Raw genomic sequence first — 24193 nt, forward strand, 5'->3', positions numbered from 1 at the left:
TGGCTCATTCTGGAGATGCCTGTGGAGTTTGGGGACAGCTCTTGACTCACCATGCCCCCTGCCCCTGCCAGCTGGGCTGCCCTTTGCAGCTGCCCACTGCTGGCAGAGCTGGCTGGAGTCCCTCACCCTTCCAGGGAGCCCAGTGCCCCATCCCTGTGCCCAGCACGTGCCCGGCTGATGCAAGCCAGGCCATGACCCCCTGTGCAGGCCCTGACGTGTCAGCACGTGGCTCTGTGCTGCTCCATGATGTGCTGTGTGAATCAGTGCTGCCAGCTAATTTTGGCTACTGGGTGTGAGTTCCTGGCTGTCCCTGGGAGGAGGAACAAAGCTGGCTTTATTTCTGTTCCCTGCTGTCCTGGGGAGAGTGGCATAGGCTGGGTCACCCATGGGTTCAGACCACAGGGGTGGGCAGAGCCCTGGGTGGTCTGAACCCTGAGCACCCTGACTCCTGCCCTTGGCTGTGGGGCTGAGCACCCACAACTCTCCTCATGTGGTGCCCACACAGCCTCAGAGCCTTGGGATGCTCCCACAGTCCCTAAGGGGGGAATTTTGGAACAAAACCCTTGTATAAGGGGCTCACCCCACTTGGGCAGCTGGGCCAGGCTGGAATGGTGCAGGTGCCTGCAAACCAGTGGTGTCCCAGCTGGAGTGCATTAAGGTGAGCTGCAATCCAGTGGCCAAAGCAGTGCCTGGGTTTGGCACAGCAGGGAGGTGACATGTCTCTGGACATGCCCTCCATGTGGCCAGGGAGCCTGTCAGGACACAGTGCCAAGCTGGCACCAGGAGCTGTCCTTGTGAGGCACAATGCCCATGGTCCCAGCAATGTGCACGTTCTCTTCTCTCTCTCCCTGAAGTGATCACCAAGCCTGACAGGAGCAGGGAGGCCTAATTAGATGGAGAAAAAAACATCTTGCAAGTCAAACATGGAACAATTAGAACTGAGCTATCCCAGGTTCCTGGAATCCCCTCCAAACAGCTGGGGGAGCTGCAAGGGGGCAACACCCACCCACATCCTGGGATGATTTCATCTGCCATTAGGCAAAGTGTATTAAAAACATTTCCACACGGCCCCCCCACCTTCCCCCTGTCACTGTCACCCCCTCTGCGGGTCAGAGGTGGAGCTGGGACAGGATAAGAGCCAGGGCTTGGCAGGGAGCACAGCAAACCTCCAACTTGTGGTCCCTGCAGCCTGGGAGCTCTGCTGAACATCGAGGACACGAGGACCTGCTGCAAATGGTGAGGCTGTGCCCTCAGGGGTGCTTCTCAGGGGCTTTTAGCTGGGAAATAGGTTGCAGGGGGTTAGGTGCTTTTCATTCCTCACTTTGCAGTGAGTTAACCACCTCTGGCTGCTGACTCTGGTGCTTTCCAGAGGGTTTCACCCCAGAGATGCTCTGCTGGGTGACTGATTTTGGGGAGAGGCAGCTATATAGCAGGATTTGTGTCCCTACACCTGCTCTGACCCACAGCCCAGCACCCCGATCCCCACCCCATAGCTCAGCATCCTGCAATCCCTGGGGCCCTCCCTGTGACCAGCGTGAGAAACGGGCTGGAGAAAGTTGCTGAGGCTTGACACAGCTCAGGGCCTGTGGCCAGTGTCCTGCCCCAATATCCTGTGTATGCCAGTCCAAGTGGCTTGTGTCCCCCCTTGGTGGGTGGCTTTTGCCCCAAAGAGCCCAGCAACACAGTGGGGACTGCCACTGCCAGGGAAGGAGCGGCTGGAAGAAAGCTCCAGTGCCCGCCCTGAAACCCCAGGCAGGCATTTCCCTGGCCAAAGGGCAGGGATGGGCTGGGGAGCAGCCACAGCACCCTGGCAGGACAGGGCTGTCTCCTTCCCTGGGTGACAAAGGGCTCAGGGGTGTGAAACTGAGGGCACAGCGTCTGGCCAGGGGCTGTGTGAAAGGACAAGGACACCCGGGGGATTTGCTTCCCATGCCCCCTTCAGCCTCCCCGAAATTCCCCACCCTGTTCCGGAGAGTTAAAATCAGGGTGGAATCATTAAGGATTCTTGAAAGGAGGGTGAAGCCCCACGAGGTGCAGGTGCAGGGAGTGGAGGGGCTCTGTGCGAGCACCCTGGTGGGGATGTGTCCTGGCTGTGTCAGGGGGCAGTGTCAGGGTGATGGGGGTGATGCTCAGAGCCAATCCACTGCTCCCTGCAGGCACCCCCGGGCACGCTGCGAGGCAGAATGCTGCTCTCCCTCCTGCTGCTCCTCGGGCCACCAGCAGGAGCCCGGCAGGGACCCAGCCATGAGTGGCTCTCACCAGCTCCCCAGGCTGTGGATGGAGGGAAGCTGCTGAGGCGGGACAGCACCAGCCACAACAAGATGCTGCCAGGCGTCTCCAAAATGAGGAGGGGTGACGATGGCTCTGGGGCAGGGTCTCATCCAGATGAAGCCAGCCTGCCACTGCTGGAAGGATCAGAAAGACAAGCCCTGCCCTGGCTGATGAGTCCAGCCACTGAGAGAGCAGCTCCAAGCAAAAAGAGGAGGAAGGTGTCCCTGTCACTCGATGTCCACACTCACTTACTGAAAATCCTGCTCGACCTGGCCCGAGAGAAGGAGCTGCAGGCCAAGGCAGCTGCCAATGCTGAGCTGATGGCCCGGCTGGGGCGCAGGAGATGAACTGTGCTGGGACCCAGCAGGGCTGGAGAGGACAGCAGGGCACGGGGAGGAGTGGAGCAGCATCAGTGTGTCTGCAGGGAACTGACACAGGACCTCATCCCCCTGGCCCCAGTGCTCATGGCACGGGCAGCAGCCATGGCAGGACGTGGTTTAACAACTCTCACCTCAGCACCACTGGGAAGACACAGCTGGGTTTACCTTGGCCAGTGCTTGAGCACAGCTGGTCCCAGCCCCAGGCACTACAGGGATTTCTGTGCTTGGCTTTGCTCCCTGCCCATCCACCACCCAGATGTCTCCAAAGGGGCTGCATGCAGCCAGGCAGCTTTTCCTGGGTGCTTCTTCTCTCTGGGTGACTGAAGCACACAAAATCCTCCACAAAGCCTGGCCAAGCCTCAAAGCTGGAGTTTTGAGTGAGTGTGCACAATAAAATGAGGCATCAAACACAGCTTGTGCTTTGTACCTGCTCTGCACCCCTGTCACAGACATCTTTTATGAAAAATCCTTTCTTTAGGATTTTTTCTCCTGAGAAGCTAAGAGGCCTCAGGAACAAAATGTAAACCATGGTTATCTGCTGCTGTGGAATACAACATGTGCATCTGTGATTGGTCTCGTGTGGTTGTTTCTAATTAGTGGCCAATCACAGTCAGCTGGCTTGGACTCTCTGTCCGAGATACAAGCCCTTGGTTTTCATTCCTTTTTTTTCTATTCTTGACTAGCCTTCTGATGAAATTCTTTCTTCTATTCTTGTAGTATAGTTTTGATATAATATATATCATAAAGTAATAAATCAAGCCTTCTGAAGCATAGAGTCATATCCTTGCCTCTTCCCTCATCCTTGGACCCCTGGTAACATGGTCACACACCCCTTTAGGCTCCCATTTTGTGTTCCTGTTCTCCAGAGATGCTGTGAGGGCGTGTGCTCAGCCAGGGCCAGCATGGGAGGTCATTAAATTCCACACGGCACTAACAGCAGAGGCAGCCCCTGGTCCAGGGAGCCCACAGCAGCTCTGGAAATTGTGTTGTGCCCCTGGAGCTGCTTCCAGCCCAGCTGGGAGATAAGAGCAGAGCAGAGCAGAGTGCGGCCGCCCCGTGCAAAGTACAGGGTGGTGCAAGCCAGGCTGAGGCCAGGAGACACCTCCAGGGGGGCCACTGGAGCTGCTGGGGGACACGGCCATGCTCTTTGAGGACTACCTGCTGCAGGGTGAGTGAGCCCTCGCACTCTGGGGTGGGCATGTCTCTGGGAAAGGTGCAGAAGTGACTGGGGTGACCCCACATTCCATGGAAGGGACGGATTTCAGGAAGGGATGTGCCAGCAGATGGTGGGTTGGGGTGAGGTGGCAAGGTGTGTAAAAGGTTTTTTGCCATCCCTGCCTGACCTGAGGCTCAGGTGATGCCCAGGCAGTGCCTGGCCCCTTGAGATACCCCCTGCACCCACTGGGAGTGTGCTGTGGGGCTGAACCTGGAGTTTGGGGTCCGGGGAAGAGACAGGGTGCCAGCAGCAGTGGGGGACAGCGGTCATAGGAAGACCTGCCAGAGCTGGCGCATCCGAGTGGGACACTCCAGGGCAGGAAGCCTGAGTGACAACTGTTGTCCCCTGCCCCTCCCAATTGTTCCTGGGACGCTGAGCCCGCGAGGATCTCCTCATTTCCACGTTCTGTTCCCGCGTCTCAGCTGTCCTCCCCGAGACCCAGCGTGCCCCCACGGTTCAGCCCCGTGTGCCCCTAGTGCCCCCTCACCTCCCCAGCGCCCTTCCCCTGCCCAGCTCAGGAATCCCAGTGCCACCCTCATCATCAGTGTTTCCACCGGTACCGGTGCCTCCTGCCCTGCGCTCTCTCAGCCCCGGTGTGCCGAGCGGTGTCCCGGTGTCCCCAGGGCTGCCCCTGCATTCCCGGGGTCCCTCCAGCGCGGACCCTTACCCGGACCCCCGCCAGCCCCGCCCTCGCCCTGCCCTCCGCCAATCAGATCGCGCTATTGCCGATTGGCCCCGCCCCCTCCCTGTCAGTCACTGCTCCGTGCCACGCCCTGCACACGTCAGCGGGGGCGGTGCCGCGCCTGCGCAGTGCGGCGGCCGCGGTGACAGTGACAGGCTGGCAGGAAAGGGCGGGGGCAGGAAGGGGCGGGGGCCGTGCCGGGACCGGGACCGGGATCAGGACCAGGATCGAAATCGGGACCGGGACCTAGGCTGGGACTGCCACGGGACGGGAGGGCTGCAGCCACAGGCCCCTCGGTAGCACCATGCTGAAGAAGTTCGACAAGAAGGACGAGGAGTCGGGTGAGGGGAGGCCGGGGGCGCTGTGAGGGGAGCGACCCCTCTGAGGGCACGGAGGGATCGGTGAGGGGGAGCCCGTCGTGCCTGCGGGGAAAGCTGGGAGGGAAGAGACCCCTCCTGTGGAAATGGGGGGGTCTGTGAGGGACAGGGGGAGCTGGGAGGGGAGGCTCGGTGCCAGCTTGGCGGCGGGGGCTTGCTGGTGTGCATGGAACCGGTGGGGAGCACTATGGAACGCTATGGGGGCACTATGGGAGCACTAGAACAGTCTGCTGCCTCCTCCTCGCAGCCGCAGCCGCAGGATAAACTGGTTGTATGGGCACAGCAGCCCGAGGTTACTGCCACATCAGCAGTGCAGAGCCTGGGACTAAATGTTGAGCACATTAGCGCTGTTCACAGCTGCCCAGCTCTGGAACCAGGTGCATTATGGCCGGGTAGAATCCAGTTCATCGTTTCTGGCCCCACAATCACTGCTACTTTCAATGGATCAGAAAATCTGAGAGCACCAAGAAAATACAAAGTTTCATGCCTGACTTTTCAAAACTTTAGGCCGATTAGTAAGGAAGAAGTTGGTATTTTATGTGGTGTGTAATTCAGGTGGAAGCGATGCATCTTAAGACAGTGTTTTCTTTCATGGCTTAGCTTTGTGATATCTTTTTCATCTTCCTATGAAGCCTTCTACACATCTTGCTCTGCATAACAAATCAGTGTGTCCTGGAGCAAATTGATTCAGCTTACATCTTGGTGATTGTTCTGTGTGGCTGTGCTTTCTTTTTATCTTAATGGGCATTCAATGCTTTGCTGTTGTTTCCCTTTTCCAAGGCCTCCAGTGACATCTTGATAAGCAGAGAATTTAGTGAGGCAGCTCTTGGAGGGGAATTGCTCTTGGCTTTAATTTTGGGGGCTGTTCTTCATTTGCACCTTGCCACACCCATCAAATTATTGACATTACTATGGCTAGGGCTGGCAGGAGATGCACAGATCCAGTTAATTGGCTTCTGTGCCTTTGCTTTCCATAGTTTTGCTAGCCTGGGATGACCTGCTCCCACTCCCTTTGACATGTCATTTTGGCCACAAAATTATGTTTCTCTACAAATCAGAATAAATTGTTGTTAGTTATCCAATATTAGGAACTTTATGAACACACACCCTTTGCTCTGCCCTCCCTCTCCATGGAAGAAAACTAAGGCAGGGTGCTGTGAGGACTGAGACCCCATGTACAATATATTTCAGGATCCTTAGCACAATGAAGGATAAAGAGGTGATGCAGTGTTATTCAGGGCTGATTTAAGGATTATAGACATCCTGGACCATGGAAATACTGGGCTGCTAGGCAGAGTTTTGGAACACATTAACATATTTATCCTAGAACTGGTTCATACTCCTACTAGAGACATTTTTGCACTTTCCCCTCGCTTTGTTCTACCTCTTCAACCTCACATAAGTGTCTGTGTTTTGTTCAGCCAGCTGCTGCCTTTGCAAACCTCTCCTGAGCTAGAGGAGGGCATGTTATGAACCAGGAAGGAGCCAGAGTGCAGATGTGTTTTCTTTTACTCTAGAGAGGGCTCCTGGCACCAGCCTGGGATGCTTCAAGCTTGGGTCAGGTCAGATTTTGGCCCAGGAGAGGTTCTCTCTGGTGGACCAGGCTTTGGAACAAGCTCTAGAACAACCCTGAAAAAGGCTGCATTCTGTCCCAGGGCCAGGCTGAACATAGGTTCTAATTAAAACCTGCTTATCAATAACTAGCAGCCTTTGAAAAGCTGCAGCTCACAAATGCTTGGGAGGCAATCTAATGGAGGCCATGCAGAATGATAGTGCTTTTCCCTCTGATGATTTCATCCTTAATTGCTGGGGGATTCTAATTATTTAGTATAATTTACTCTGTTAAGTGGAACAATGAAAGTTACTTTGTGTCCAGCCTATCTAGTCTGCTGTCTTGTTCTCTTCATTAGTGATAAAGCCAAAAATACTTTACTGGTGGAATTCTGTTTGGTTTATATGGGAGGGATAAAGCACTCCTGACTCACCAGTCTGGCAAGCAATGCCTCTTTCTGTCTAAGCTTTTGTTCCTAGGCCTGTCCTTTGATGCTCTAACTGCCAGCAAGCTCCCAGCCCAGGGTGGAAATAGTCTTTGGGGATAGAATGGAGCACAGTTATTTTACAGCTGATCAGTCTGCCTCAGCTTACATCAGTTACTTCTGGAGGGGATGGCAAATTGAAGAATGGGCAAATTGAATAATGTCAGTCTGCTCTGCCTTCCCTGCCTGCCATGGAGACATCCAGTTAATATTACTTCAAAGAGGGTGCTCTCATTGCTTGGTGTTTGTGAAAAAATCACCCCAAAATGCTCAGACTGCTTTCAAAGTATGGGCATGGTTAAAAAAATTGCTTTCCCATGGAAGTCTATCCTTGGAGAGACTTTTACTCTCTTTGTTTTGCAGGTGGGAATTCCAACCCATTCCAGCACCTGGAGAAGAGTGCAGTCTTGCAAGAGGTAAATGTTCAGACCATGTCCTCTGTGGAGTCTCTCCCTCTCTTGAGTAGGTCACTGGAGAACTTCAGCAAGAAAATGAGGGTTTGTTACAGTCCTGCTTGCTCTGAAAGAGATGAGCAACAGTTCTTATTTTATTACTGGACAGATAAAGGAACAAGGTTGAAATGGTCTCTGTAACAAATAAAAGACTGTGAACTATAAATAGTAATAAAAGGAATGAAATTATCTGGGAAAGCTCACCCCAAACCAGGGAGATTGGGAAAGTGCCTTGGACACCCCAAATGTCTTGTGGATGACAATATTAGTGAGAGGGGTGGGAGTGGTTATTAAAGAGTTTTATGAATTTTCTCTGAAAAATGCCATTCTCAATCCCCAGCCCCTGTTGTTTCAGCATTCTCTGTGTGCTCTGAGGTTGGGAATGGTGTTGGCTCCTGTAGCCTCAGCAAGCTCAAGTTTGTCTGTCAGAAGGGTGGTGTTTTAGCTAGCACACAGTGCAGACCAGTGTGGGTGAAAGTATGATGACAATTTAGCCTTTAAACCTCCATTGCTCTTGGATTTGTAATCCCAGACTGCAAAACCAGCTGTTTAAAGGGGGTCCATGTTTAACAGGAATTAAAGGGAAATCTGATCCAAAGTCATTTGTGTCTTGCCCTGCCTCACTCACAGTGTGTAGCTGGGACAGGCAGGACAGTGTTTGCAGGGGGGTCAGTGTCAGTCCTTGTCTGTGCTTTGTTTCCAGGCTCGAGTGTTTAATGAGACTCCCATAAACCCACGAAAATGTGCTCATATCCTCACCAAGATCTTGTATCTCATAAACCAGGTAAGAGAGAGAAAATATACATCTGTACAGACATGTGCATCAGGCCCAAAGCTGGTTGTGATATTTGGGATTTCCTTTCTTCTTTCCACACAACTAGGGGGAGCACCTTGGTGTCATGGAAGCCACCGAATCCTTCTTTGCTATGACCAAGCTGTTTCAGTCCAATGATGTAAGTCTGCCTTTGGTTTTCTCTATTTACCTGGTGGGACAAGTTGTCCCTTGAGATACACAGTTTTATAAAATCAGCTTTTCTGTCCTGTCTGAAGCTACCTGATCTGAGTGGGAAGAGTAGGGTGACAGTTTAGAAATGGTAATCAGCTTCCTAGCCCTTCCCAGATCTTGTAGCAGCTTAACTGAAGTATGCACTGCTCTTGAGGCAGAGATTCCTCTCTCTAAAATGCCTTTTAACTCTGAAATTGTGGTAGGCAGGTGGATTTTAATATGCTTTGTGCCCAGCATTAAAATGTCCTGCTGAGAGTCAACAATTGTGTGTTTGGAGGAGTCAAGGAGTTAGTGCCTACTCACAGCAGTAGCACTGTCATTAGCTGTCCCCCAAACTGCAAGTCCCCAGACTCAAGAATAGACCTTGTTTGGTTTCTTGCTCTTGGAGCAACACAAGGCTTTCAACCACCAAGCCATCAAATAGTTTCAAGGCTTTCTCCTTGTTCATATGTATGACAAGTGGAAGATGAAACTGTAGATCCAGCTAGATCTGGTATCTCTATGGCCTCACCCTAAGACTGAGGGATTAAAAGAAGAAGAGGTGTTTTGTTAATCAGCCTGGATTTTGTTAATCTTTTACATTCAGGGAGTGATGCACTCTGAAGGTATCAGGATTGTCATGATAAAATTATGTAAGCAGGGAAAACTGAGATCCCTTCCTATCTGGGACCATCTCAGCTGATGTTCTTCTTGCTTTTTTCCTTGCCAGCCAACTCTTCGCAGGATGTGTTACCTCACTATCAAGGAGATGTCTTCTATTGCAGAAGATGTGATCATTGTTACTAGCAGGTCAGTCACTTCACTTTTCCTGCTGTAATGCTGACATGCTCTTCAGTAATGTCTGTCCCGCTTTTTCAAGTAGTCCCTGAGCAGGATGATGATAGGGAATGCCCTTGGTGAGGAAAAAGCTTTCCTTTATAAAAGACCAATAAAATACAGACATTAAACTCGTAGTGATGTGTGCAGAATATGCTGTGTCCCCATATCCCATGTCCATGGATGTCTGGAGTGTCTCTTGGTTACATGATATGGTAGCACTGCTGGCTTTGCCCCTTTTGCAAAGGCTTTTTCATTAACTCCTATCTGACTGCCTCGAAATGTTTTGAAGAATTCTGGCCTAAATCCCAAGGCTTTCAACAGGTAAAGGATTTACTTCTGTAGCAGCACTGAATGCAACTTCACCAGGGAACAAAATTCCCTCTGTGAGTCATTCCTGAATTGCTGATCATGTGTTCTGGTTTGAAAACAAAACCAGTGAGAGACTCTTAAGTCAGAAATACAATTTATTAGTAAAAGGGAAAAAAAATCAAATACATGCAATAATACAAAAGAAAAAAAACACTGACAGAGTGAGAATACAACCTGAACCTGACACCCTGCAAGTTAGAGTGGTAGTAGCAGTCCAGATGAAATGGTCTTGTTGAAGTGGTGATCTCATAGAAAAGATCTGGTAGCTCTTGTCCTCTGGAAACCAGGGGGTAAGGGCTGCCTGTTCTGTGCCAAGGCCCAAATTATATCCAGGTAGGGATGCTTAGCTCCTCTCCCCTGGGCACACATCTCACAATGGGCTGATATCTGAGTCATGTGGTGCGTCCTTGATATCTCTGAGTCATTGGCAAGGCATTGATGGGCCCATTAACAGGAGATAAGGAAAAAATAATGCCCCTCCTGTTTTCAGCAGCTCTTGAGGATGGGAATAGAATACATCTTTGTATTGTAACCTAGGACGTCATGCCAGGCAGATGTCCTGTTGGGGAGTCAGGAGCAGGTCAGTATAGGGTCTGTAGAGGGCTGAGGCAGAAGCCAGTCTCAAGTGCTGCAATATGATGAATTCCTGGCCCTTCACAGTTGGTCTCCCACTGACCTGAGTACTGATCTTTTCCTCCTGCCTTCCCACCCCAGTGGGATTTGCCTGAGACCTGCAGCTGCGTGCTTGGCATTCAGCCATGATGCTGGCTGCCTGCTGCTCTGTGTGCTCTGGGTGTGCACCTGAGAGCTGCTGGCTCAGGAGTGCCATATTGAGAGCTTCCTGTTTCCCCAGCTTAACCAAAGACATGACTGGGAAGGATGACAATTACCGAGGCCCTGCTGTGAGAGCACTCTGTCAGATCACTGATGTAAGTGCTGCTTTTCCCATAGGGCAGCTCTGTGCCCTTCACTTTTTCCTACTTTTCCCCATGCCTTTCACAGTCAGAAAGGCTTTCCCACGTCAGTGCTGTTTCCCTCTCCCTGCAGAGTACCATGCTGCAGGCCATTGAGCGCTACATGAAGCAGGCGATTGTTGACAAAGTGCCAAGTGTGTCCAGCTCTGCTCTCGTGTCTTCCTTGGTATGTACTCCCTGCAGCACAGGCCTGAGGGACAATCAGCCAGGGAAGCAGTCATCTGTGGTGGGACTGGACATCTTGGGAGTTCCAGGATTTTGTTGCTATTCCTGTCTTTGTGAACTGAGGGACTGGCGCTGACTTTGTTAGAGATCATCAACCTCCTGAGGCTGCAGCTGTCATGGCCAGATCTCTGCAGGCTGATCCCTTGTTCTTCTATAAATGCTACTACCAGCACACTTATGGGGAAGGCTCATTTCTTCTTAAGATAAGCTGAAATTCCCAAAGCTTCCTTCATTCTTATCTCATGGGTTGTTGTGGCTCCATCTCCTTCCAGCACTTGCTGAAGACCAGTTATGATGTGGTGAAGCGCTGGGTGAATGAGGCTCAAGAGGCAGCTTCCAGTGACAATATCATGGTGCAGGTAGGACACCCACCTCCAGCAGGGGAATAGCCTCCAGCAGCTGGGCATGGAGCAAACTGCTGGAGCTCAGCCAGGCACCTCTGGGTGACAGAGGGGACAAAGGGGGAAGAACCCACCGTGGGTTTGTGACATTCTCTTTCCCTGCACAGTACCACGCCCTGGGCCTGCTGTACCACGTGCGGAAGAACGACCGCCTGGCAGTCAACAAGATGCTCAGCAAGTTCACACGCCACGGCCTCAAGTCCCCGTTTGCCTACTGCCTGATGATCCGAATAGCCAGCAAGCTGCTGGAGGAGGAGGCTGGCAGGTGAGCAGGCTCCTTTGTCCTGCTGAAGGAACTTCCTGGTCCTGCTTCCATCTCCTCTTGCAGACTCACTCGCCATCTTATTATTTCTGTCTTTGAAGAGCAGCATGCAACTTCTACCCTCTTACTGGTGGATAAAAGCAGAGAAAATACAGGGTGTCTTCATGGTTGTTTTGAGGTGGTTTCTGTGAGTCTTGCTTGCACATCACATACTATCTTGTTTCTCTGGACTGTTTTGCATAGCTGTTTTTTTGTTTTACTTCATTTTCTCTGCGTTCTATAATTGTTTATTCTTCTGTCATTGTTTATCTAGCATGTATGCAGTGTGGCTGCCTTGTGGATAAGAGTTGTGGTGTGTACAGTCATTTCCTGCTGTGTGAGAGTTGAGGGGGATTCCCTTTAGGCTGTAAGGCAGAGGGTGTCTTCTCAGAAGGCAGCCTGACTGTCAAGCATGCTGGAAGTACAGTATAATGACAACTGCAAAATCTGGGGACAAAGTTGGTTTATGGCTACTTTTACTTTTCCAAGGGCTGTGGGACCTGCCCATTTCTGCTGCTGAATTCTTGATTTCTCTTGGGACCTTTGTTTTAATACAGTCTTGTGGGGTTTTTTTGTCCCTTAGCCGTGATAGCCCTCTGTTTGATTTCATTGAGAGCTGCCTGAGAAACAAGCATGAGATGGTGGTGTATGAAGCTGCATCTGCCATTGTTAACCTGCCCAACTGCACTGCCAAGGAGTTGGCTCCAGCTGTCTCAGGTAAGTGTGGTGCTCATGGTCATGGAAAGAGAATTGTGAGCCTCCTGTGGTGACCATGCTGATTGCCCCAAGAAACAAGGGCCTTGTGTAGTGTCAGGCTTTTTATGCTACTCTGTCCTTTGTTGCTTTATGCTGCTACTGAGAGCCTGTGGTGTATGGGAATTGCTTTGTTCTTGTAAAGGTATTTCCTGGTGTGTTCAAGTGTTATTACTTCACGGGTCAGTTCTGGGAAAGGAGCAGGGTTTGCATGAAATAGAGAACAGCAGTTCAAATTCATAGGAAAGATGACAAGGTGATGAATTTGGCTTTCACAAGGAGCAGAGGATAGCAGCACTGTGGAAGAAGGTGGAGGTAAGTAAGAGTTAGTTGTCAGCAGGAGTGTGACAAAGGCAAAGGGGAAAAGAAACAGGGAAGAATCTGTTATAAGTACAATTGCTTCTTAAGCATTTTTCTAGTTACCTTATGCTTGCAACTGTCTCTTTGCTGAAGCTCTTGCTTTAGGTATGAAATGCTCTCAATAACAGAGTGCCTAAACATCTGCCTGTGTTGGTTTTCCCACCTTGCAGTTCTGCAGCTGTTCTGCAGCTCCCCGAAAGCAGCACTAAGATACGCAGCCGTCCGTACCCTCAACAAGGTAGGAACCAGTCCCTTGGGAGCTCCAGTAGTGTCTCATGTGCAGGAGGTGCAGACTGCAGAAGGCAGTCAGGTTATGTGAAGATTTTGTGTGAATAACCTCTGTCTTGTGCTACAGCCTTACATTTCATTGCTTTCTGTCTGGAATAAAACCTCAAAGAGCACTCTACAGAAGAAAAAAAACCCTGATAGTTTTCACTGGTCTCTTAGAATGTCACTAGTCTTAGTGTTACTGCTTTTCCTTCTGAGCTTCCCATGGTGTGGAAGCTCCTTGTAAAACGGGGATCAAACCTTGGTGATGCTTCTTGGCTGCTCTGTGGCAGTCTTTACTCCAGCTTTTCCCTTCTCCTTATAAACACTATAAAAGAAAAAGAGAATAGTAGTGTCTGGTAACTGCTGTGCTTCTGCCTACAGAGCTGTTTTGCACAGCTAGTCTGGCTACATTTTTGTTGGGAATTCACAGCTTTCTTTTCTTACTATATAGAGCAAAATCAGAGAGTTAAAAATAATAAAAGACTGTTTACTGCTACTGCTTTTCTTCCAGCAAGGGGTGCAATTCTGCAGGAAACAAGAGCTGGTTACCTTAACTCCAGATTAGCTGAGATGTCCCTCATGTGCAGTCTATACCACTCATTTCTATGGGAAGGAGTGAGTTTTGCTGGGTTTTGCCAGCTGGGCCTTTTGCATCTCTTGAGGGATTTTTATTCTTCCCTGGCTGCTGCAGGTGGCCATGAAGCACCCATCTGCTGTGACTGCCTGTAACCTGGACCTGGAGAACCTTGTGACAGACTCCAACCGCAGCATCGCCACCCTGGCCATCACCACGCTGCTGAAAACCGGCAGTGAGAGCAGCATCGACCGCCTCATGAAGCAAATCTCCTCTTTCATGTCAGAAATCTCTGATGAGTTCAAAGTAAGGAAGTGGGAGGAGGAGGGACACCCACATTCCTGAAGAAACCTCATGGTTTTTGTCCATGTTTGTGTGTGTGCTCTAAACCTGCATGGAGCTGCTTCCAGAAGCAGCAGAATATTTGCAGGGAGGAAAATGTATTTGAGGCTGTCTGCCTAAGCCATGCCTCAGTCCTACATCTCCAAAGTCATGTGCTGTCTTCTGGGGAGATACCTTCTGAGAATTAAATCTTTCTTCTTTCCAGTGGGTGTGGGCTTTCTTTATGGGCTGGCCAGTGCATGAAGATCTATCTCCTCCAATTCTTAATATTGTACCTCCTGGAACTTCATTTGTTGAATAAACAAACACAAAAATGTAATTTCCAGCCTAGGGACGCCAGCAGAAAATTGATACAACTCAGCTATTTTTTCCTGCAGGGTGAAACAGAATTGTTTTTTACTTGCCCCCTTTTCCTGCAGGTGGTAGTGGTGCAGGCCATCAATGCTCTGTGTCAGAAGTACCCTCGCAAGCACGCTGTCCTCATGAACTTCCTCTTCACTATGCTCCGGGAGGAGGTGAGTGTGCAGGACAGCTGTGTCTGCCTTGCTTGTGGCCATAACAGTGCTCCCTATGAGTGTCAAGCTTTTACTGTTAAGGCTGTGCAGTGAAAGCCTCTCTCTAAAAGGCTTGCAGTCTAACTGCAGAAATGCCCAGCTGTGCACAATAGTTATAAGCATACTGCCAGGCATATTTTTAGTGTGGTTTTCATTATGTGATTTTTTTTTTAATGGGGGTTTATTAACTCTCAAAGCAAATGCTAGCAACAGCAGATCTGTTGGCAGTCCATGTGTGTTTCACATTTGAACCAGCTTTCTTTTATACTTTGACAGCAAATTCCAAGAAGTTTTGTCTTGTACACAAAGATTCAATAACAACCTATTTATTGATGACACGGGACCACTTTTGTTCTGGTGACTGTGTTCTGGCAGTGAAGGGATCACGAGTACCTATAACCATTCTCTGCATTCAGTCAGACAAAAATCACAGAAAGACAGCTTTACAGAGGTTTGCTGAGGCTGTTTCTAAATGATCCAACATGTCTGCAGCACAGCTGGCACCACTGCTTGCTGTGACATCACTTCCTGCCAATTACAGCCTCTCCGTTGGGAGCAAACTGGAGCATCTCATTTTGCTCCTGTGAAAAATGGACCATTCTCCTTTCCCATCTTTTCTGTGGGTGGATGGTATCATTTTGAATGTGGTTTTGTACTTCAAAGCATTCTGTTTTAAAGCTTTTTTAATCTGAAGTATCTCAGAAAGATCCAAATGCCCAGCACTGTGCATGTAATTGGCAGAGGGTAGTGTGCAGTTTAATCCCCTGGTGTGTACTGAGGACATCAGTAAATAATGTCTGAGATTGCCAAGCATTACTGGCATGTCAGGCTGTGGCTGTACCTGGGGAGGTATTGATTGCCTATCATCCCACACTAATAGAGCTATTTGCTGTGTCCTGCTGTGGCAGATACAATCCTTCATACGTTTCTCTTGTGATTCATCCTCAGATGTCTAGTGCTAAAGGGGAGAGGGTTGGGTTTTTTCTCCTTCCATATGGCTGGTTTTAAGCACTAATTCTAGCAGTGGAGGATTTTGATGGAGATAAAAACCCTTCAGCCAGATGAATCCTTTTACTCTTGGGTTAGGAGTCTGTTTTTATTTTCTTCAGTACAGCCATTCTGAAGGGAGCTGGCAAGAGAGCTTGAATATTAGCTGGCCCTCCGGGTATAAAGAGGGTCAAAAGTGAGGGCAGAATTACTGCCCTCCTCCTTTCAAGCACACATTAAAAAGCACTGAGTGTGAGTGACCTTTCAAAGGAATGTTTCTCCTGTCTGGCTAGCTCAGAGTCTCTAAAATACTTTTGTTTCCAGCTGAGCAGTTCCCTTTTGCTCCTCAGGGTGGCTTTGAATACAAGAGAGCCATCGTGGACTGCATCATCAGCATTATCGAGGAGAACTCAGAGAGCAAAGAGACAGGCCTGTCTCACCTCTGTGAATTCATTGAAGACTGTGAGTTCACTGTGCTGGCCACTCGTATCCTCCACCTCTTGGGGCAGGAAGGGCCCAAAACCAACAACCCCTCCAAATATATTCGCTTCATCTACAACAGGGTTGTTCTGGAGCACGAAGAAGTCCGGGCAGGTAAGTGACAGACCTGGAAAGTTCTCTGCCCTTACACAGCCATAGTGTATGAATGCCTCTGCTTTTGAGGGTTGTGATTTGCTGTAGGCCTGAGCAGATTGTTTTATACAGCAAAGATCATGCAGTAGTATTGATGGAAGAGGCGGCCTGTGGCTGAGAAGTGGGAAGGCATATGCACTGGTTCTGAAACCAGACAAAGGGTTGCAGGCTAACACTTCACCTCTGCTTCTTTCTAGTCACAGTTTTACTAATGTACACAGTTTACTAGTGTAGCATCTCTGACATGATGTTTGATCAAGGCTGAGAAATGGAGGAAACTTCAGCTGATTCCTTTGCTTTCTAATTCAGTTTTCATGACTTTTGCTACAGGTGCTGTAAGTGCCCTTGCAAAGTTTGGAGCTCAGAATGAGGAGATGTTACCCAGTATCTTGGTGTTACTGAGAAGGTCAGTTGGGACTTAGAGTTTTTCAACATCCTTGTCGAAATACCCTGTTTGCTTGAGAGCTTGTCTAGTCTCTCCTACCTGTGGGTCTGAGAAGGTGCAGGGGGTACCTGTGATCCTGTGACAGGATCACCAGTGCATTCAGCACCACAAAGTGGACAGAAGCCATGTGTGGCAGATTACTGCTTTTCTCATATAATTACTAGGAGATTGCTGGATCTCCCCTATGGCATGTTTTTACTGACCCTGTGATGTTTCTTAGTGATGTGGATTCTGAAGAAAGTTTTCCACTTTCCCCTCAGGTGTGTGATGGATGATGACAATGAAGTGAGAGACAGAGCCACCTTCTACCTGAATGTTCTGGAGCAGAAGCAGAAGGCCCTCAATGCTGGCTACATCCTGAATGGTACTGCAGGAAGGCCTTAAAACAAGTCTGCACCTCTTTCCTGGTCTAACAAGAGTTAAACTAAAGACCTGGCATTGTTGTGGTTTCAGTGACCTGTCCCTTCTGTCCCCAGGGTTGACGGTGTCCATCCCTGGCCTGGAGAGGGCTCTGCATCAGTACACCCTGGAGCCCTCTGAGAAACCCTTTGACTTGAAATCTGTTCCTTTGGCAACAGCTCCTATCATTGAGCAAAGAGCAGGTGAGGAATCAGGTCCCCTGAATGCTGGTGATTCCCTGCACTAGGCTTGCTGAGAACTGCTGAGCTCTATCCCATTTGAATTTTGTGGGATTGCATCTCCTGGAAAGACTAAGGCCTGCAAATCTGGTTGCTCTCACATTAATGTTTCAGTTTAGTCCCAGCTGCTAATAATAGTAGTAGCTGGCAATCCTCAGTGGAGCTGCTGCAGTTTTAAAGCTGCTTAGGAAGCCAAGTAGGGGTGTCTAGTCTACATCAAATGAGAATGAGCTCCCTTGCTTTCCATAGTCAAATTCCTCTTTAGACATTGATCTGTTTTCTGTTTTAGTAATTCCTTACTCTTCCCCTTCAACTCTTTTGGGTTTGTTTTTGTTTGAGTGCTTTCTTTCTCATTTGCAGAAAATGTCCCCGTTGCTGTAGTGAAACAGCCAGAGAAAGTGGCAGCAACACGGCAGGAAATATTCCAAGGTAAATTGATGCAAGGCCTCTGCTCTGTCCCTGTGGGAGAGCTCTGAGCCACCTCTTGCTGAGCCTGCCTTAGCCCCTCTGGCTTCTTCCTACCTTCTTACAGGAAGTGACATGAGCTCCCAGCTTAAGGTCAGCTGGTCACTCCTGGAGGGTGGGGGTGCCTGCAGTCCTCTTTTTTTCTGTCTAACAGTAGACATGAGCAAAGGATGTCTCTTTTTCATTTTAAAAGTCTCTAGGCAATGTTTAGGAGTATTTGATGGATAGTTACTTGCTGTAGCAGCTTCTGGCAGCTGAAACAAGGGGTTTGACACTGCTAACGCCTCCTTGTGTCTTGAGAAGGCAGAAATTTGTGTCCTCTATTTCAGAGCAACTGGGGGCCATCCCAGAGTTCCGGGGGCTGGGCCCACTGTTCAAGTCCTCCCCAGAGCCTGTGGCCCTGACAGAGCTGGAGACAGAGTATGTGGTTCGTTGCACAAAGCACACCTTTGTCAGCCACATGGTGTTCCAGGTGGGTACCTATGGGGGGTGCTGCTGAGGGCTGTCAGAAAATAAGCTCCTGACTGGCTAAAAGCTTCGTTGTGAAGAAATCTCTCAGGGATGTCATAGATTGGCCTAAGTTGGAAGTGACTTTAAAGCTAATCTAGTGTCAGCCCCTCTGCCATGGACAGGAACACCTTTCACTGGACCAGGTTTCTCAGAACTCCATCCAGCCTGGCCTTAAACACTTGCAGAGATGCAGCACCCACAGTCTGTGTTCAAAGCACAACACTGCAATGAGTAGTCCTTAATTTCTTATCCATGGTAACAGAACCCCAAAGAAAATGAATAAGGGTGGGGGGTGTGTCTGAACAATGCTTACAGGTACAGTCAAATCCAACAAGCACTAGGTGGGGCTGTTCTCACTCAGGAGTTGGCAGGGGAATCTGTTCTTTCTTCTATGGTTTGGGGCATGAAAGAGTGAAGCTTACTACATCTGAGAAGCTGAAAATGGTACCCAAGAAAGAGATCCAGTGGGGAGAGCTCTTCATCTGCTGTGTTTTGTTTTAGCCTGTAGCACAGGTGGTTTCTTCTGTACATTCTGGCTTTGGCTGTACCACACTGCTGCTAAATGTGGGATGTTAGGATTGATGTGCCAGTCCCCTTGCCTGGGTTTCAGGGAGTCTGAGGCACAGTGAGTCCTTTGCTAGCTTGTGAGCTGCAGCGTTTTGTCCTTAGCCAGCTCCTTCCTCAAAGCTCAGAACTGCTTACACTGCCCTCACAGGGCTTGACCTTTGTTTCTATTGTCCATCCACCAGATGTAATTGTGTGAGCTTAAGAGATTTGGCATTGCAGCTGGAACAAAGTCTGATCAGCAAGTTTAGACTTGCTGAAAACTTCAGGCTTGCTGAAACTTGCTCAAGCTGTACCTTGTTCAAGCCATGCAAACAATCCTCTTTCCATCTGCTGTGAAGGCACTGAGTCCCTGTAGCTTCAAGTGGGATGATGCAGGCAACACAGTACTTGCCTTTCTGTAGAGCAAAGAATTAACCTAGGAATTACTGGAAATTGAAGGAAAAAGTTCCATACTAACTGGTGGAACTGAAACAGGCAAAATCTGACACATCCCTGCCCTCACTGAATGTGTGATCCTGCCTGAGTTGCAGAGGGCAGGCCTTGGATTCGTGTGTGTGCTGGTTTGTTTTTAAGTCTTGTTTCATTTAAAAAAAAAAAAAAAAGCTTGCTGGAGCACTGGACTCCCCAGCAGGGTTTCAGTTTCTCCCCTAAAGCATTTAAATGAGCACTTTTTAGTCAAGTTGCTCTGTCATGAGCCAGCTGATGGTGAGGTGCACCATGGAAGCACAGAGAGCTGGGGGTTCACAGGCTGACACCAGGCTCCCTCTGTGCCTCAGCTGGGGCTGCTCTGCAAGGAGTAGTGAGCAGCTTCAAGCTGTTGCTGCTTTTCCCTTTCCTGTTTAGTTTGACTGCACGAACACCCTGAATGATCAGATCCTGGAGAATGTCACAGTGCAGATGGAGCCAACAGAGGGCTATGAGGTCATTGGCTATGTACCTGCCAAAACCCTGGTGTACAACCAGCCAGGTACCTGCTACACGCTGGTGGCACTGTCTGAAGAGGATCCAACAGCAGGTAAACAGTCTGCACTCTTTTCTCCTCTATTGCTTATCCTCACACATTCTACCTTCCATCCCAGCCAGATATTTATAGCCTGTGTATGGGTGCAGCCCTGAGTGATGCTGAACATGACTTTCTTTGCTGTTTTGGGGGCTGTCAAGCCTTCCTTCTCCTCTGCTGGTTCCCTTGTGCTGTAGCACTGCCAAGTTGGGCTGTGAGAGCTGGCAGATGAGTTGTCTTTTGTGCACCCTGGGCTGGCCTTCATCCTTTGTGTTAGACATGGGGAGGCTGATGCCTGTAAAATGCTGAGAGTGCCCAGATGCTCTGGGTAGCAAAGGGGTATTTCAGACAAACTGCTAGAATTTATGGCATGTCTGTTTGAATTGAACACCCCCGTCCCCTGTTTGCCACTGTCCAGAACATGAATCAGGCTTTACCTGTGCTTTGGGCTCCCTGGTTTGTGCTCTGGAACTGCTCTGCTGCCGTGTTGCTGCTGTTCACTCAGCAGTACCATCTTCTAGGGATGAGTCATCACTTCTTCTCCCAGCTGAGTGGTATTAATGAGTTGCAGCATTGCAGTGCAAGGGGCTTTCACTTCAGAGGCACAGGAACTGATCCCTGTGTGTGGATCTTGCCTCTTCACAAGGTGCTGATGGGACATGTTTAGTTAGTATTCCCAACACAATGTCAGGTTCATTAGTAATAGCACTTGATCTGAGGATTATAGTCTTGTACAACCATCATGAGCCTGTCTTTATCACTGTTTGCTTAATGTTATAAATAAATAGCTTGTCCTTGAGAGACAGAAACTGTTGGAGAGCTCTCTCTAGGTCAGTGGCTAAGCCCGTGCTGCTGACAGTGACAGGGAGAGCCTGGCTGCCCCAAAGCTCCCAGCCCCATTCTGCCTCAGGGCAGTGTGGCTGTGGTGGTGATGTGAGCTCTGCCTTTGTTTTCCTGTCTCCAGTGGCCTGCACGTTCAGCTGCATGATGAAATTCACTGTCAAGGACTGTGATCCCAACACGGGCGAGACGGACGATGAGGGTTATGAGGATGAGTATGTGGTAAGAAGCTGGGCATGTACCTGATCCTGGAAACTGCTGTCAGTTTGTGGGGTTTTGCAATCTCAGCTTGGATCCCTGCAAGCAATGATGTGATCACCATCACCAAAGTGGGAAGCATCATGTAGAGGGAGCTCTTGCTGTTTCTGATGCCCAGGGGAGTTTGCAGAGCTTGCTTTGTCTCATTTGGAGTGTTCTCCTGTTGGAGATGGACACCTGACTGTGCAGGATATGTGTGTTTTGGGAGGCCGTGGTGCATCCTCTGGGTTTGGCTGACTGTGCCCTATGGGCTCCAGCAATGGCACACTGAGGGTTATGGAGACAGAGGGCTGTCAGGCATCTTTTGTTCTCCACAAGTTGCTCCTTTGGTGGCACAGTTATTGTCTAGAGGCTTGCCTGGCACAGAGAAGCTGCCATCCTTGTTCTTCCCTCCCTAGCACTGACACTGCTGCAAGCAGTGCTGCTGCAAAGGACCTCTCTTCCTTGGAGAGGAGGAGATGTTGTTCACAGCCTCAGCCTGGCCTGTTAGCTCCAGAGACAGTTTTCTGTGCATTGCCTGTCACTGCTGTGAATCTGATTAGAGGCACTGCTGTGCAGTGAGTCACTGTCTTCCCAGAAAGAGTGGGGAGAGTTTTTCACAATGGAACATACAAGGTTAACACTTCTTTCAGCTTCCTACCAGTCACCAAGGCAATTGAGTGATACTTAAACTCTTCCATGTGTTTCAACTAGAATCAGGAGGAAATTCTTTTCTGCAGGAATTGTTGGAATTAATGCAGGCTGGTGTCCTTCAGGGCATTGCCTGTCCTTCATTACACACTCTGGAGGGCCAAGCCTGGTTCTGCCTTGCACAGGTGCAGTCACAGCAGCTGCTCAGCTACCCTGGTGCCAGTGTTAGGTGATGGCACATGTCTGACAGTGTCTCATTTTACCAGCCTACAAATTGATAAGCCAGAAAGGAAAAACACAAGCTTACATGCATTTCAGGGAAGCAAATGCTCAAGCAGCTATTTATAAGCTTTTGTTTTTCCCTGTGTTTTGGCCATTTGTCCAGTGCTTTGATCTCTGTCAGACCAAGGGCTGTGCTCAGGGCAGGAACCTGGTTTGTAAGCCCTGGAAATGGCATCACTGTGCCTTTCTCAGGCCTAGCAGCTGCTCAGTAGCAAACCAGAAATGGAAGTGGAGGCAGTCTCCTGCATTCACCTTAGCTTAGGAGATCCAGTCTAAAGTCTGAGGATTTCAGGGTTAAGAACAAGCATGTTTCACTTGAACCTTTTCTACCTTTTCTACCACCAGCTTGAAGACCTGGAGGTCACAGTGGCTGATCACATCCAGCGAGTTCTGAAGCCAAACTTTGGAGCAGCCTGGGATGAAGTGGGTGATGAGTTTGAAAAGGAAGAAACCTTTACTTTATCTGCTATTAAAACCCTTGAAGGTAAGGAAGGGTGTGTGAGCACAGCAGAGCTCTTATTTTCCCTCTTGCAGGCAGAGTCCAGAGGCTCAGCCTGGCTCACTTCAGATCTGTCACAAAAAGGCTAATGGGGCAAAACCCTTCACAAGCTTTGCACCACAGCTGTTTAACAGGGAGCTGCAGTTACTGTCATAATAAGTTAGTTCAGGTTTCAAAAAAACTAGTGAGTGTTTTGTGACCAGTAGAGACCAGGCTGGATTGTGGAGGCAAGAGAATAGCTTGCTTTGCTCTTGCACTTAACCCTTCCAAGCAGACAGACCATAGCTCAGTTATGAACTCCCACCATTCTTCCTGAGACCAGTAATAAAAAATGAAAACATCAGAAGACATGAGGCTGGTGAGGAGGCTGGTGGGGTAAACCCTCTTCTCTTTCATCATGTGTCAGAGTCCTTTTATTTCACTCACAAACCTGTGAAGACTCAGTTCTTTTGATGCCTTACAGAGTGTCCTTGTCCTGTAGCCATTTCTGTGCTCCCTTGAACAGCCCTTTGAGGTTTGAAATACTCTACCTGAGCCTTTTCATATTTCTCCTGAAGACCTGTGTCTCCTGCAAGACATCTCCTCCCTTTTCAAGTCTCCAGAGAAGTGAGCAGGCTGACAGGGCTGTGCAGTAAGTGCAGCCAGCTGCATTCTCCTGCCCTTGTCTGACTCACTCCCCTTCTTCTTTCTGTTGCACATTTGCTACATCAGATAACAAAACTCTCCCATGGTGGTGGGGGTTTTTGTGTGTTGTCTTTGTAGTCCTTGTGGCCTCCAAAACCATGATTCTGACCAGTGGTGTGTGTCCCTCAGGACAGGGAACGTGAACTCTAACATGTAGGGAGAGCTTGAGTCACTTTTAGGTGCCCTTTATGTGCCCCTGTTAAGGTATCTGTGACACAGAGCCTATTTTATTGCTTTTTTCTAACAGAGGCAGTGAGCAATATTGTGAAGTTCCTGGGGATGCAGCCCTGTGAGCGGTCAGACAAAGTGCCAGATAACAAGAACTCTCACACACTGTACCTGGCAGGTGAGCTGTGGGCTGAGGTTCTGCTTGAGGGGCAGCTCTGGGAGGTTGCACAGAGCTGCCTGTTGAAAATCAGGAGTTCCTGACGGAGTTCACTGTGCTCTGGGTTGGATTTTGAGGTTTGTTCCTGCCATGATTTCTCTCTCTGCAGTGCAGAGCAACTGGTCTTGGGATCAGGGAGGGTGCTGTGGTGGAGGGGATGTTGGGATCAGCCCCGGGCTCAGCTGGGTGGAATTTGCTGTCTTTGTGATCTGTGGCATCCTGCTTTGGAGTGAGCCTGGTGTGGGAAAGACAGCAGCCTTACCCAGCAGAACAGATGATACTGGAGCTCTTAAACAATCCTGGATCTCTTCTCGCCTGGAGTTTATTTTACACTTTGGTTTCATGGGTTTTACAGTAGCAGGAGTCCCAGGTATGTTACAATGAATGGGAACTGAGCTGCTTTAGGGTCTCTCCTGGCCCAGCACAAGGACTTGCCAGATGTTGCAGTAGTGTTCATCTTCAGACTTGCAGGGGAGAGCAGCCTGCAGCGTGCTCACTGCTTCCTCCCCTGTCCTCTGCAGGTGTGTTCCGGGGTGGCCATGACCTCCTGGTGCGGTCTCGCCTTGTTCTCACGGACACGGTGACCATGCAGGTCACGGCCCGCAGTGCGGAGGAGCTCCCTGTGGATGTGATCATGGCCTCCGTCGGATAAACCCCTTTCCAGGACTGTCCTAACTCTGAGCCCCCACCGACAGCACTATAAGGATCACGGTCACTACAGCAGCTTTCGTGTTCTCTGCAGTACAGCTGTACTTGGGGCTTTGTCTATAAAATCACCATGTTTTTAATCTCCGGCTACGCCGCGCTCTGTCCCCGCGTCGCAGCCGCCGCTCCCCGTGCTCCTCCCGCTGTGGTTCCAATAAAGCAGTGTTGTGGCTCTTCCTGGCTGTGTCGGGGGCGGGACCGGCGTTTCGGCGGCGGGGGCCGGCGCTGTCCGCGGCCGCAGCCCCTCCCCGGGGCGGGCGGGAGCGGAGCGGAGCGCGGTGCCCCGCAGAGCGGGCGGGAGCG

General features: G+C 49.8%; 1 protein-coding gene across 2 annotated transcripts; it reads left to right on the forward strand.

Annotated features, from left to right (window-relative positions):
* Positions 1-3727: 3727 nt before the first annotated feature.
* COPG1 (COPI coat complex subunit gamma 1) lies at positions 3728-24067 on the forward strand. 2 transcript variants are annotated; one of them, XM_063164757.1, is made up of 24 exons: positions 3728-3819; positions 7326-7378; positions 8118-8198; positions 8296-8367; positions 9130-9209; positions 10462-10537; positions 10656-10748; positions 11080-11166; positions 11316-11473; positions 12093-12226; positions 12793-12860; positions 13584-13772; positions 14228-14323; positions 15700-15943; positions 16313-16388; positions 16688-16791; positions 16904-17029; positions 17426-17494; positions 17860-18002; positions 19451-19622; positions 20572-20669; positions 21963-22101; positions 23048-23146; positions 23707-24067. In XM_063164757.1, the coding sequence occupies exons 1-24, from the start codon at positions 3792-3794 to the stop codon at positions 23835-23837; spliced, it is 2616 nt and encodes an 871-aa protein (XP_063020827.1). In that variant the 5' UTR covers positions 3728-3791; the 3' UTR covers positions 23838-24067. The 2 variants fall into 2 exon arrangements, with proteins under 2 accessions (XP_063020827.1, XP_063020826.1); XM_063164756.1 differs by lacking the exon at positions 3728-3819 and adding an exon at positions 4734-4890.
* Positions 24068-24193: the final 126 nt, after the last annotated feature.

This window comes from Melospiza melodia, chromosome 10 (genome assembly GCF_035770615.1).
Source record: "Melospiza melodia melodia isolate bMelMel2 chromosome 10, bMelMel2.pri, whole genome shotgun sequence".
Taxonomy (NCBI): Eukaryota; Metazoa; Chordata; class Aves; order Passeriformes; family Passerellidae; genus Melospiza; species Melospiza melodia.